Here is a 15172-nt window from a genome sequence, read left to right on the forward strand (position 1 = left end):
GTGAAGAAGAAGCAACGTGAAGCCTTGTGATGATCACCAACATTAAGTTGCCACCATGATGATCATGAGCAGCATGAAGACTAATAAGTCAGGCAGTGCGACACCAGAAGAAGCAGTTGATGATCAATTTGAGAGAACTTTGTTCAGGTTTTCATTTTCAAGGATAAAGCCTATTGTCCCAACGAGACTGTACATCCAAATCCCTGCCATGCAAATAATGAAATTGCCTTTGCTGACTTTGTTTTTCTTTTTCTTGGTCTTGTGAATTTCCAACAGTTGCTGATATTTCGTGCGTGACAGCTATTTCTTTTCTTTGGGGGCTTCGTTTTGGAGAGGGTTTTGGGTGGCAAATGAAATTAGCAGTCTAGTACAATCATGAGGCTGCAAATCAAAACAAAAAGGGTCTATCTATTCTCAACATCTCCTAGTGCAGGTAATACTTTATGCACCGGTGCCTAACCTAAAGGGGAAAGACTACAACTGAAAGTTTGACCAGTTATTTGCTTTCTTGGAAATGCAGTATTGGAAAGTTAACATTCACTGATTGGAATCAAGCTTTGCAGTTTATATTTTATAGTACACTTAATCTGCAATGAGTTGAAAAATTAAGTAAATAGCAAAAAAAAAAAATGTGCTTCTTTGCAAAATTTGGACATAAACATCAGCTCATGAATTCGAAGGAGGCCGACTTTTTAAGTTTCAAGTTTTTCAATCAGCCAATTTGCAAAGGAACTAATACTACACTACTGATGATCAAGAAAGCTATCCGTTACTTCAAGACAAAGTTGTAGATTGAATTGCTCAGCACATTGTTGGACAGGAGGAGTCAAGATGAGATAATAATACTCTTTAACTCAGTGTGCAGGCCTCAAATTGTAGTGCTATTGTAAAATCATCTTGAGACAGGAGTAGACAGAAATGCTGACAGACTACAGATTAGCTCCACAATGAAGTCCGGAAAACGGTTTTCCTTTTTCAAGTAATGTTTTGTTCCAATAAGTTAAACTTCAAACTTACATCATAGACCATAGATGCACGAAATACCAAACACACAGTCAATTAGAAGAGTGAAATAAGGCTCTGCATCTTGCTCAGGACCAAGGAGAAAAAACAACCTTCAACCAGCCTTGTACCTTGCATCTTCAAGGAAGCACCTTTTATCATCAGTTCAAGCCCTCCAAGACTGCAGAAAATTGCAGACTAGATAATTAGACTAACCCTGAGGCTAGCTCAAGAATTTTGAGCTACAAACTTGAAAATATGAACCAGAAATAGTACATCACATCCGAAAATTCTTTAATCGTTTAATAGCTGCTGGTTGGTTGAACAGCTGCATATTGTTTGTCCACAACCTCAATGAGCTTGTTTGCTATGGCATGTGCATAAACGGTGGAACCTTCAGAAATCTGCCAGATTCAAATTAAACCATGACTTTGTCATATTTCCAAAATCACAAGGTAAAACAGTTTCAGGAAATTAAGTGTGCTTATTAATTATGAAAATGAGTTATCATGACCTTAGAATTGAACAAAAAGCTGTAGTAATCTCCAATTAGCCCACCAGCAACATGGTGAAGATCCAACTGAAGTTCGTCAAGGACTTTCGATACAAACAGAAGGCAGTTGATTCTCTTCTGCTGAACAAGTTTTACCGTGACTTCGTCATCAATGATGCGCACATCAACTTCTCTAGACTTGGACTTCCTATGAAGCCATGAACTCCGCAGTGATGATCCATCGTAGGGCTGATCAAGATCATCCTCAGTCTTGACAGCAGCCCCTTCTGCACCATCTTCTACTTTATGCCTTTTAATTCTATCTCTGCTGCATCTCTTCTTCTCCACCAGAATTTTGAGTTCAGCCACCGTCCTCTTGAGCTCATTGATATATCCAATTGCATCTCCCACAACTGAGGCTCTATCATTCTGGGATGGAGACATAAAACATCAGAAAAGCTGATACAGATGTGTGCATAGATAGATAGGAACTCTTGACAACTAAATCTGGTAAACAAATTTAACATTCAATTAACAACCTGAAAAGTTTCAATCATTACCTTACTGGGATTGGGAACCAAACTCCTTAAAGCTTGGTACTTGTCATTAATTTGCACCCTCCTTTGCCTTTCAGTAGTAAAATGCTTTCTACCCTTACCATCTCTACCTTTACCTAAACACTTCACATCCGCAGTGAACTCAAAAACCCCATTTTCATAACTCCTACCATCTCCATCTTGGAACAAACAGCCACTGGCCTCTCTATCATCTACACCAGTAAACAAGGAATCATTCCTTGAACCTCCCAAGTTATAGCCATGTGGGAAAGAGTGAATCAACTCCCTCAACAAAGGGGGCTGTGGGGGAAGATTCACAGGCAATAAAGGGTCATAAACAACAGGTGAGGGCGTTGTCACGCCGTCGGTCCCGGAAAGGTCCCCGAGAAGGCCTAATGAACTTAAAAAATTTGAAGGTTTTTGGGCTGACGAGTTTGCAAAAGAGATCGATGTATTTGGTACTAGCAAAGCGGAAGGTGAACATCTTGGTAAAGGTAGCATGTTAAGGAGATCAGGAGTTGGAGGATATGGGGTGTCAGGCAATGGCATACTGAAGTGATGATGCTGAATGTTTTGCATATCAACTTGTTGCATGTGCTGGTGGTGCTGGTGGTGATGATCTTGTAGTTGTTGGTGGTGATAGATAAAATTCACATCTTCCCAGTTTGATGGATCACAAGATGATAAAATCTGGTTGCGGTTAGACTCATGAACCATGTCTTGCAAGTTAGTGTGTTCCATATCAATATTGAGTTGCTGCTGAAGCTCCATCTCCATGCCTGCGGCTGAGGCCGCGGCAGAAACTACTTGCTGTTGTGGCTGGGAGGCATTTCGTTGGTGGTAGGGATGATCCTCCATGGAAAAGCTAGGGCTGCAATTTGGGACATGGGTTTGTGAAAAACCATCCCCAACCAGCCCCCCTCCTTGCATAGGATGAGGATCAAAACAAGCACTTTCTACGAGCATCTTTGTGGGATCAAGAAGTTAGAAGATAGTACTAGTACTGAAAGTTATGTTTATTTGTCTCCTACTTTTTGGGCTTTTTTGTCTGCAAACCTGGCAGATAAAAACAAAGGAAAAAAGTGTAAGAACATAGTACTGTCAAAATTAATCCCAACTGAGAGTATGAGTAGAAGAAAGAAACAAATCTGCAGAAAAGTGCAGAACCCTTGAAGTTTTATGTAAACTAGGACCACTAGCCCTGCAGGCTTTTTAGCCAGAAAAATATTGCTTTTTTATTTTGGGTGGTCCTAGAAATAGAACTGTCAAGATTCAAGAATGCATGGCTTGGCCATAGGATAAATGAACAATCAAATGAGGAGAAAACAACAGGAATTGAGAGATAATCAGGTCATGGAAATGATGAATACCTTGTTGTTTTTGAAGATTCACTGATGGAGAGTTAAGAGGGGCAGAAGAGTTTTGAGCACCTAGGATTAGGAAATAAAAGAGGGAAGGTTGGTTTGGTTTGGGTTAGGGGAGCTGGAAGTTGATGATATAGCATTTGTTGTAGTACTACAACAAAACATTTTCAGTTTTCTTTTTTATTTGATGTTGGCTTTCTGTGCATTTTGGTTTCCAATTTGGGGAAGTTTGTTACTGAGATTCTCTATGGCGTGTAGGGCCTACTCATGATCTCCGTATTCTGATTGCCTCTGAACTGGTGTATGATTTGCGCTGACTGGCCTTTGCTCTCTCCATTTTTGCCTTTAGTGCTTTTATTTTGAAAGAAAAGAAAATGTGTGATCAATTTATTTTTTGAAAATCAATTTCAATTTTGTTAGTACTTTTTTCAAAAAGGGTAATGATGGGGAAGGTGATCCCAAGAAGGGCTTTCTTCTTTTTTTTTTTGTTGGGGAGAGAGGGGGGGTGTGTGTGTTCCCTCTTAGAGGCACTGTTTGTTTTGAGGGAATTGATGAGATTTTTGATATTTCCATTGATTTTTGAGGCGAAAAGGAAAAGATATGGAGGGAAAGGAAGAGATGAGATCTAATTATTTTTTATTTGTCTACTTTCCGTTTAAAAGTGGATGAAAATGGATAGAAAGGACATCAAAATTAATGAAAATTTTAAAATTTCTTAAAAATCACATATTTACAAATTAGACTTTTAAATTGTGAATAAAAATATAACTAATGCGTGATAGTTTTCTTTTCTTTCATTCCATATTCCAAACAAGATGAGTGGACTCTAATTTTCTCAGTTTCCTTTCTTTTCCTTCCATATTCCAAATTAGATGGACGGACGATTTCCTCTCTTTCTCTCTCTCCTTTCTTTTTCTCTCACAGAATCCTATCCTTTCCTTTTCTTTCCTTTCCTTCAATCCAAATGGTGCCTTAAGATGAAATTGGACATGTTTGTTGTGATTAAAAGTGATACTTAAATAGACACATCATAAGTTATCCGTATCAGTTCTTTCAAAGATCTGAGGAGCGTACAATGAACATTGACAAAGACAAATAATGCTAGAAAAACTGTTTTTATTAATTTGTGGAGTAGAAGTGTAAAATACTCTAAATTGAGTGATTGCAGGAGCAACCAGCCTTGCGTTGAACGGTCTAGATTAGTCGAATCAGCTCAGTTCAATTGAGATTATCCATTAAATTTTTAAATGGACGGTCCAAATTAAAGAGAGCACATTCAGTCAATCAAAGCCATTGAACACATGCTGCGATTGTAATTAGGGATGGCAACGCCCTCCCCCGCCCCCCGCCCCGTTGCCTATTAGTTCCCCCTGTCCCCCGCCCCGTCCCCCGTTTCCTACTCCCCCCGCCCCGCCCCGCTTCGCTTCCCCCAAGGGGGCACCCACGGGGTTAATAAAATTTTATTATATAATTTTATTATAATTAAATTTTAATAAAGAATCAAGTACTAAACTATCAACATATCACCAAATTATTATTCATTGTAATTTTACAATCGAAACTCATAAAAACAATCAAACAGAAGTTATTTGAATACAATCCAATACGATGAAATAAATATAACTAAAATAGTCAAGTTTTCACTTTTAGTACAAATGCAATCACTAATTCTTTATTGTGTTTGTGCTTTTTTTTTTTGAGAAAAAAGTGTTATTCTATTAAGTGTAATTTGAAATTTAGTATAAATGTATTAGTAAATTTAGTATAACTAATTAATAAATTCTATTAGTAGCCATGCATAATTATTCATATAATTGATAATATCAATTATATTACATAAACTAATATACATTATATAATACATCTAACTAATAATATCATTATCATAAGTTTATAACTAATTAACTTACATATTATATATATATATATATTTTTTTTGTTTTGCGGGTGGCGGGGCGGGGGATGGGGCGGGGGTATACTCCCCCACCCCCCGCCCCGTTTCTAAGCGGGGGGAAATAATTCCCCCCCACCCCCGCCCCACCCCCCGCCCCAACCCCCGCCCCGAGAGCCCCCCGCGGGGGTATCCGCACCCATTGCCATCCCTAATTGTAATACAGCAGACAACCCATCTCTATGGTACTCTCATGCTTTCTCATTTTGATTGCAAGTTTATAGAAACACATAATAGCTTCAAATTAGGCAGCCATTTTAATTAATCTCATTTGATGCGTTTATGAGCATTATAATAAAAAAATATCCAACTTTTTATAAAACAGTTGACATTACAACTTTACATACAAATAAAATAGAATAACATTTCAAAATCCCTCATTTACATTTAAAATAAAAAATAAAATAACACTATCGTTAACAAAGAGAGCACCTACTTCCAAGCCTTCACTTCTATGTTGGAAGTAGGTGCTACTTTTTTTAACGTTAGTGTTATTTTACTTTCAAGTCTTAACTTCTATGTTGGAAGGGATTAAATCTACACCCTTTTATTTTAAAACTGTACGTTTGACATGTTAGTGGCAAGTAACATTAAGATCGATCATTTAGTATTAGTATTGAAATTTATAAACAGAGTGCGTATTTGAAATGAAAATTGAGGATTAATTTGTAACCTCTTCTTAGAATATAGTTTCTTTATTTTATTTTTTATTCTTTTTGTATAGGGAATAGGGATTGGTTGACATAAATTGTGCACTAAAATGTTGATGGTTTCTTTGATTTATTAGACAAGAATTTCAGAGGATTGGGGAACAACTTCCAGATGACAAGTGTGTCCCAGCGGGGGACGGATCTCGTAGGGCCAAGCTTGGCTGCCTCTTTCGATTTGTTAGTTTTACAACAACTTCAGCGCGTTTCTATAACACAACTGTACATTGCATTCCATATTGTGGGTTCTACGTCTAATTAGTTAAGTTTCTCCTACTGTTCTCAATTATTTAGTATTTTTTTTTTGTCAATCATCGCTTTTTATTTATAGCATCATACACTATCTTAATCTAAGGGAGAGACCCAACTGGATCTAAGAGGGTCGGTGGGGACTGAACCACCACCGGACCGTACGGATACATCATCCGTTTGGATTTTTTAAGAAGCCACTTAATATAAACCCTTGCCTCCCACCCTTACCAAGCCTTAAATGGCTTAGTGGCGGCCACCAACCCAAAGACTGGTGGTTCAATTATTTAGTATTTCATGGATGAGTGGCAATCATAATAAAGTCGCTCAGCTAGTTAAGAATGCAAAAATTCATATGTGATCGTGTCTTTTGAAGGAGAGATCCTCCGAACATTATTGTGCAATTTCTAATGACAAATTTTTAGAAAGTTAATGAAATTTCAATATTTTATCAAAAAAAGAAATATTCTGGGTGCTGCCAATTGGCATCTGCATTCATACAATTTGTAAATATTTCACAACATTTTTTTTGGTAGAAAAAAGTTTAAATGATTTCGACTCCTATAATCATCATGGGTCAGATTGCATTTTCAAATCTATAGACCGCTTACAAGAATTCTCATAAATCGTCCGCTAATACAGCCCTCAGGTTTCCACAACAACGTTGTTGTTAAATCGGTTGAGTCGAGAATTGCTAATTGGTGCTGCAGCTTAGTACTATTCAGCAATCCAATTTACAGTTGAAGCGTGGGTCCCACTCCCGCCAGTGAATTCCTCCATGCAAACCGGACTTCCCAACTAACATAAGCAGCCTCCAACTAACAGTTTACATTAGTGCATAATTTTGACAAGGTTTAGATAAATCAAATGGTAAGAAGAGTTAGCGTATACAATACTGATGAGTTTTATGTCGCTTCAAAAAATAAAAAAAAAAACGAAAGAAATTTATGTCATAGATGCTCTTTGGTGTACTGTGTGTCAGGTAAAATTGTAACAAAATTTGTAATGATTAATCAGAGGGTAAAACTTAATCAATTTAACACGAGAAATTTTATGTATTACTAATATAAGTGATAAAAATATATTATGGATGGTGTCAATTCTCTAAAATAATTTTTAAATTAATTTTATTGGAGTTTAATGGAGAGATATTCTCTCTAATATAACGGAGAATCTCAGAAGTAATATCATCCTCTCTCTTTTTTTTTCTTTATAAAAGAAACAAACATAGCCTTTTATTTATCTTCTAATACAAACAAAATATAGACATCCCAACATATATTTTGTAGGTGATATGTACGGTGGTCAAAGCAATTATTTAGGGGCTGAATAGAAAATCAGGTCATGGAAAGTTGATGTGCCTAAAGCATAGCTGATTTTCCTATTAGTTAGCCCTGTTTCACGTTAATGTTCTAATGTCTTATTCTTTCCAAACAATCCCCACAGTATGAGTAAATTTTTTTTTTTTTGATAGTATAAATGGGAAGATTCGAACCCGAGACTTCTCACTTGCAGTATGAGCAGACTGGTTTAATCTTTAATAAGTTGCTTAAAGGAAATCTTTCACACTACATTGTTTACGAACTTGTACGATTAATTCCTAGATGAGTTTAAAAGGTTCAGTAAAAATGAATGCAATTCCCGGCAATATCAAACAACTGTATCAGTACCCAACTTGCAAACAAAAGTATCACAATATTATTGTCTTTGGCATCAGAAATTTTTACTCATTGGAATGTCCATATTGTTAGCTATAAGAACCTAATGGCATCCGGATGATCTGTGATTCTTTTTCTAATCTTTTTGCTAAGCTGGAGTTACCAAGTTAATCATTAGACAGTGAAATGCGGTTGCACACAATTGTTATGATCATCAAATGCCATTAACCACCAGAGATATGCGTGTTAATCACTTGCCTGAAGTGTAGTAAAACAGGGTCAAGAAAATCAGGCAATATTATTAAGCAAACTAAAGGAGAAAACCACCCACAGTGTATCAAGAGAATCAATGATAAATCATGGACAGACTATGACTCTGCCACAGCTATGATTTCAGGTAACTGCTAAGCATCTCAAGTGAAGAGATTAATAAATGCATGTGCAGCAAGTATTGCTTACTTTCAAAATTGTCTTACGAAAGGAATGACAAAAGACAAGCCACCGGAGTAGGATGCGGTTAGCTTTCTCCTCAATGAGGAGGTGGTGAGAAGCTGGAAAAGATCCTTTGAAGCAGAATCTCCAGCACTACCTTTATATGTTGTGCAACCTAAAATTTAGTCCAATAAGAAAGGATATGATTAATTAAAAAAAAAAAAAAAAGAAGATATGCCCGAAAGGAATAACTGCCTGCTATCATCAATTTTCGATATAGAAGACTGAGAATCACATAAAAGAAAAAGGAATTACAAGGCACAAAACAGAAATGTGCAAGTAGATTTGAAGGTGAAATGGCTGCATTAGATTCAAGTATATCCCATTTTGTCTCTCAAGATTGTACAGGATAAATCCTTTTTAGTTCTGTCCACAGCAATAGCTGCCAAGGTTACTCCTCCACAGAGAGAATGAACTTGCTTCGAGACTTCTTATATGTTGCTTCTTCAACAAACCTAACAATGGTTTCAATCAGACAAAACTTCTTATTTCAATGATGATCTTACAAGTCACGATTCAGAACAAACTATGTTATATTGAGACCCAAGCATGTATTCATTTATGTGACAAATAAAGGATCACTTATCAAGCACCCATTTAAAATGAGCCATGTCATGCACTAGTCAAATTTGCAGGAATTCCAAATCCTAAATATAGTAGTTAAAAATTGTGCACTGCCCTCCAAGCCTCTCTCTCTCTCTCTCTCTCTCATGCTCTTTTCACTGCTTGTATCGATTTTTTCTTATAGAGGTTGGGAAATGTAAAACATGCTTCTCAATAATTAAGTGGAGATACCAAAGGGTGGTTGCTGGCTTTCCTAAACAGATGCATGAACATTAACAAGCTGGCACACTTGCTCAGACAGAAGGGGAGGGGGAAGAGAGAGAGAATATAAAACACATATACGTATGCATCTGGTTTGCATATATCTGCATAATGTGTTTCTAAAAAATAGATAAAGAGTTTAAGATTCACCTATTATCATTCTGATAAGCTAAGAGTGTCAGAAGATAAGCACCAGTCCATCTTACCATCCCATGGATAGAAAGGAAGCTCTTTAAGTGAAGGTAAAATTCAAAAAGAATAATAAAAAATCATCTAAGCTGCTGCTCAAAATCTTTCAGTTAACTTGATAATTTGCTTCTGCATTAACTTTAATGTACAGAACTGCTTATGACCATGTTGATGAGGACATCTGCTTCATGAAAAAACAGGAAGATTGAATGCCAGAAAAGCAACTTTTTTTTGGGTACAAAATGCCAGAAAAGCAATTACCAAAGATGAACAAGAATTTTTTTTTTCTAAATTAGTCAAGGTCAAAGCAATTTGATAACACTGATATGGAAATATGGGCAGTGGCATTCCTTTTCCAAGCTAGCATTCTGTGTTGGTCCAGGAAAACCAGACTTTCCAAGTCTTTAAACTAAAATTTGTGATGATCCTCTGATTCCTTGGCTCAGAGGTTAAGGAGCTCAATATATTTCTGAGTTGGAAAACAAAACAACAATTCTACTAAATTAAAGATGACTCTTTGGTTCTTTTACAAAAGTATAGTTCCGAAAGATAAGGGCATTATTTGACGTGCTTTCCAATCTAACTTCTTGATGTTAAGTTCAATAATCAATGTCTATCTCTGAGCTGGCCAGATCTAAGGTAGTTCAGGGAATTATTAATAATTGGTTTCCCAAGAGCTAAGAATTGAAAGCAAGCACGTCAGTTGATTTGAAATGGACTTGTCGGAAAAGTAGCTCAACTCATCAGCATATTAAGTTTGGGGGCATCAAACTCGACCGTTTCTAGGGAACAAACTAACAGTCTGTTTCTCTCTCTTTCTTATGTCTATGTTTTAGAAGAAACTATTGCATACTGATAACCTGGAAAAATGCCACATATCTGAGTACTTTGAGTATGGATAAGTCTTAAGGAGTTTGGTACTTATTGGGCTCATAAAGAATCCATAGATAAGAATCCCAAATACACACATCATGACCATATGCAACAGGCATTTCCAAGAATTTTACAGAAGAGATATAAAACTTGCAAAGAGATCAAAATATAGTTCTTGAAACAAGTACGTCAAATCATATTGAAGCTCTAATTCCTGTTCCATGATGACCTTTTTTGGTTTGTGAAATTCTCTTTCACCATATAACAAGATGACTAACATCCATTGCAGATATAGAGCATCACCTGTCACGTGATGAATGAAAAACCTACATCTTAAATGAATTAAAAATCACAAAAAACTAATAATTATATATAATTCTCTTTGGAAAAGTAACATCTTGATTCCAAGCAACTCTAACCAAGAATTCAACACAAGTAGTTCATTTGTATTTTTATTTTGCAACATATTAAGCAAAATATTGCATCTGACACAAAAAGGAGTAGATAACACTAAATAAATTTACTATTTTTTTTGTGGCTAAAATAATGGGAACGCAAATAGAACAGCCCAGAATCCCAACAAAGATTATTGCACTCGCATCATACCATCCTGTATCTGCAGAGAACCAAATACACCCATGTTGAAGCCAGAGCTTAATGAATGTCTCAAGAGGCTATTTGGTCATTTCAGATAACATAATTGCTTATAAGTTCATTAAATGACATATCATATTTATGCATGGTACACCTAATAGAATGAACTTAGCTACTAGTTAAACCTTTCACACTAATGAATAAACTCTAACTCAATATTGTCTATCAGTTAATTTTATGAAAAGTGTGTCAACATATATTAATCTCAACTGATATTTGCCTATGAATCAAACACTGTACCAAATAGGTAGGTGTAACAGAGAATAAGACAAATTTTGTATGTCACTCACAATTTTGTTCAAGGACTATAAAGTTTAAATGAAAGTAAATCGTAAGTTGACAGAAGGAAAGTCAATTTCGGAACCTATTGCAACATAATGGTTAAGAAATTTGATATATTCCATTTACACTTGTAAAAGTGTTTATTCATTTGCTTAACAAGTCAATAATAATAATAATAATAATAATTAAAAATAAACAAACAAATAAAACTCTACCAAGGGAAACATCTGTCAAGGATTATTGTTCATTTTCAACTTCAACTATCAAAAATGAACGTAGAGAATTTTTTTTAGCCCAAAAAAAAAATTCAAAACCCATATATACTTTGTCACATAGTACAATTCTTCTTTTGGTTTGGGGTGTAGGGGTCAAGTATTTGGTGAAATTTGCACTTCTTGAATTTAAGAGAGGTAAAGGATATGGTTTACTTTCTTACCAGTGGTAACATGGAGCTAACAAGCTAGGGCCAGATGAGAGTCTTGGAGAGAAACAGAGAAAAAGTCGAGTTCTAATCTCCCCAGCCTGCAATGGAAAAAAATGAAAACTCTACTACATCAAAATAATACCATCAAGATATTTTAAAATGCTATAGTATCTGAATTTGCTTTATTCACTAGGAATAACATCCGGAGGGTATGAACTACTATGCCTCTTATCATCGATAGGTACAGTATCACTATGAAGTAATACCTCTCTTGACATCTCTTGCTGTTACATGTTTCACAAGTATTTTGCTTCTCAAGCGTCCTGTATAATTTCAGGAAGCTCCCTTCAGAGGGAAGGAAGACAACAAAATTGCCCGATTCTTATAACAGGCTACGTAACTCAATCGGCAGTAAATCATATATACAGCAATTCAAAATGAAATATTCAACATGGAACTCATATCTGGTGCACAACGTTATGGTGCTTGCATACAAGTAATGATTGCATTTTTTAACTCAATTTCATTAGCATTTCCAACTGATTTGAATCTGTTTTAATACAGTACAAAGCTATGCAAGATAAGTATCTGAAACGCTATCAAAATGGCTAACCTGTAGAGTGCATTGAGCTAAAAGTACCATGGATGGCCCAAGATTACTTGGCACTGTTGACTGACAGGGCTACAAATGGATAACAGACTTGTTTTCATTTGGCTTACTTCTGCAGAGTAGAATCTCTTAGATAAGTGTGACGAGGAAATTTTTTCAATGAGTTGCAGCAACAGCAAGCTCTGCTATGCAATTACAGTCTCTTGTTTACATAGATAAGTGAGGAAATATGTGTTTCTTCTATCCGTTTCCACTATTTACATAGATATCATTCATCAGTAGATAGCATCATACAACTGAAATGATATCTTATTAAGCACTGCATATCTGCCTTCAGTTTTAGGGTGTGCTGTATCACCACTCCGAAATTCATAAACTATTCCATCCAATTCAATGCAGCTGCATCCTGGAGTTTTCTTCAATTTTCTCTTTTTCATTGCTTTTCTCAACTGCAATGCTTTGCTCCATTTATTCGCTGAGGCGTACATGTTTGACATAAGAACATACCCACCATCTTTCTCAGGCTCTATGCGAGCAAGGTGTTCCATTATGCTTTCAGCAAATTCAAGTTTTTCATGTAACCTGCAAGCTCCCAGTAAAGTTGCCCAAATAAAGGCATCAGGCTCCAGGGGCATATTTTCGATAAAATCCATAGCCTCGGAGAGAAGCCCAGCTCTTCCAAAAAGGTCAACCATACACCCATAGTGCTCTGTTTGAGGTTCAATTTTGTGCACTTTGGACATGTCAGTGAAATACTTCTGCCCTTCTTCCACAAGCCCTGCATGAGTACATGCCGCCAGTACCCCAACAAAAGTCACTTCATTAGGATGAATGCCCACTTCAAGCATCTTGGTGAAAAGTTTAAGTGCCACCTCTCCTTCCCCATGCAAAGCCAACCCAAGAATTACAGAAGTATATGTAAACACATCTCTATGCTCCATGCGTTCAAAAACTCCTAGAGCGTCTACTATGCTTCCGCACTTTGCATACATATCTACAAGAGCATTCCCCAGAAACCCATCTGCCTTAATTTGGCTTCTATCCAAATAGGAATGAACCCACTTCCCCAAGTCAAGTACACCTAAATTAGCACAGGAGTTAAGGACAGCAATTAAAGTCGTCGCATCTGGCTTAATACTATTAACCTGCATTTCCCTGAACAAATTCATAGCTCCATCAAAATCTCCTTTCTGAGCTAGTCCAGATATCAGAGAATTCCAAGAAACAACATTTGTCGCTGGCATCTCTTTGAAAACTCTACAAGCAGATTCAGCATCGCCACATTTAAGATACATATCCACCAATGCATTCCCAACAAATACATCAAAATTCACGTTGTTGTGGACTACATACTCATGTAACTTCTTACCAAGACTAAAATCCCCTAATTTAGCACATGCAGAGATTACAACAACCATCATCTTCTCATCAGCTCTTTGTCCTGATTCACACATGTCAAAAAACATGTCTATTCCTTCTCTCCAGTGCCCATTGTCCACATACCCTTGAATCAACGTAGTCCAAGACACCAAGTCCCGCTCAGGACTTCCATCAAACACCTTCCTAACACCGTCAACAACTCCACAAGCACCATATAAACGCATCAACGTGTTTACAACATACAAATCTAAGAAAAACCCCGTTTTCACCAGATGGGCATGAATCATTTCCCCTTCGCTCAAGGCATTTAACTGCGCACACGCTCTCAAAACAAAAGGGTATGTATAGCTATCAGCAACTAATCCATTTTTCATCAGCTCAAGATAAAATAACAGCACAACTATACAAGTTTCCTTGTTCTTGGAACCGGAAAAACATCGAATAACGGTGTTATAGAGATTGATATCTGGGTCAGACAATTGAGCAAACAGGGAGTGGATGTAGCTGAGATCAGTAAAGGGGGTAAAGCAAGCACATAAAGGTAGCATCTTGGAGTATAGTAGCTGTTGTATTTCAATTGATGGGCTTGTTTTCACGATCAAAGCATGGATTTGCTTAAGTTCTTTTATGGATTTGCATGAGTGGAGGAATGAGAAATCCTTCAGGCATTTGAACGGAAAATCTCGGGAGTTAATCAAATGGTGTGGTGAGAACGATGAAGAACAGGTTACCATGGTGGTTGCGAATTTTGATGGATGTTGGAGATGAACGGCTGGAAATTGGATAAGTTTCAAGAGCCCGAATTAACTGTTTTAACGGTATGACTACTGGCGGGAAAGTGGACCAAAGTAATAGTCTAATGAAAATATTTGCATCTTTGCCTCCTATACTTTTATTTCACGGTTTTTTATTAGTATGGTTTTCGGTTTGCTAGTTTAAGTCTGGGTTTTTGTACTTTTTTTTTTTTTTTTGGAAAAGGTTTTTGTATGTCATAATAATCAACAATTGATAGCCTCAACCCTCCTCGCTTTTTAAATCTTATTCCTCCTTTTGATACAAAAAAATTGATAATTTAGACTACTGATGTTATATTATAATTTTTTTAATTATTTGCTTTGCTTCAAAAGAAAGAGATAATTTTAAAATGAAAAGAGTAAAATATGCATAGAACTGTATAAAAGCCCATAGTACTAAGTTACAAAAACATCAGCATAAGAAGCACTTGTCACTTTTCTTTAACAAGACTGAGAAAAAAAGAATAAACAACAAAAACACAATTAAAAAAAGGACGGAAAAAAAAAAAACAATGATCACGAAACAACCTAAAAGTTTTTTAGCATCAATGGTGTGGTTGGGTTGATAATTTCATTTAAATATTTTCTCATTTTGTTAGCAGATGAACAAGTTGTCTATGAATGAATCACCTTTCTAGACAACCAAAAACAATACAATAAATAAAAAA

The 15172-nt window shown here is 36.3% G+C and overlaps 2 protein-coding genes across 4 annotated transcripts; both read right to left on the minus strand.

The window, feature by feature from the left end:
- Positions 1 to 843: 843 nt before the first annotated feature.
- Positions 844 to 3528, minus strand: LOC113728805 (transcription factor bHLH91). Of its 2 annotated transcripts, none has more exons than XM_072080138.1 (5): positions 3423 to 3528; positions 2056 to 3108; positions 1517 to 1924; positions 1284 to 1406; positions 844 to 1183 (listed from the first exon to the last, which is right to left on the minus strand). In XM_072080138.1, exons 2-4 carry the CDS (start codon positions 3016 to 3018, stop codon positions 1305 to 1307), a joined length of 1473 nt encoding a protein of 490 aa, XP_071936239.1. In that variant the 5' UTR covers positions 3019 to 3108; positions 3423 to 3528; the 3' UTR covers positions 844 to 1183; positions 1284 to 1304. The 2 variants fall into 2 exon arrangements, with proteins under 2 accessions (XP_071936239.1, XP_027108968.2); XM_027253167.2 differs by having other exon boundaries at positions 1279 to 1406.
- A 5120-nt stretch (positions 3529 to 8648) lies between these two features.
- Positions 8649 to 14597, minus strand: LOC113732108 (pentatricopeptide repeat-containing protein At1g08070, chloroplastic). 2 transcript variants are annotated; one of them, XM_027257739.2, is made up of 4 exons: positions 12334 to 14597; positions 11987 to 12043; positions 11733 to 11818; positions 8649 to 8928 (listed from the first exon to the last, which is right to left on the minus strand). In XM_027257739.2, the coding sequence occupies exon 1, from the start codon at positions 14442 to 14444 to the stop codon at positions 12606 to 12608; it is 1839 nt and encodes a 612-aa protein (XP_027113540.1). In that variant the 5' UTR covers positions 14445 to 14597; the 3' UTR covers positions 8649 to 8928; positions 11733 to 11818; positions 11987 to 12043; positions 12334 to 12605. The 2 variants fall into 2 exon arrangements, with proteins under 2 accessions (XP_027113540.1, XP_027113539.1); XM_027257738.2 differs by lacking the exon at positions 11987 to 12043.
- Between the last annotated feature and the right edge of the window lie 575 nt (positions 14598 to 15172).

This window comes from Coffea arabica, chromosome 2e, assembly GCF_036785885.1.
Source record: "Coffea arabica cultivar ET-39 chromosome 2e, Coffea Arabica ET-39 HiFi, whole genome shotgun sequence".
NCBI classification, from domain to species: Eukaryota; Viridiplantae; Streptophyta; class Magnoliopsida; order Gentianales; family Rubiaceae; genus Coffea; species Coffea arabica.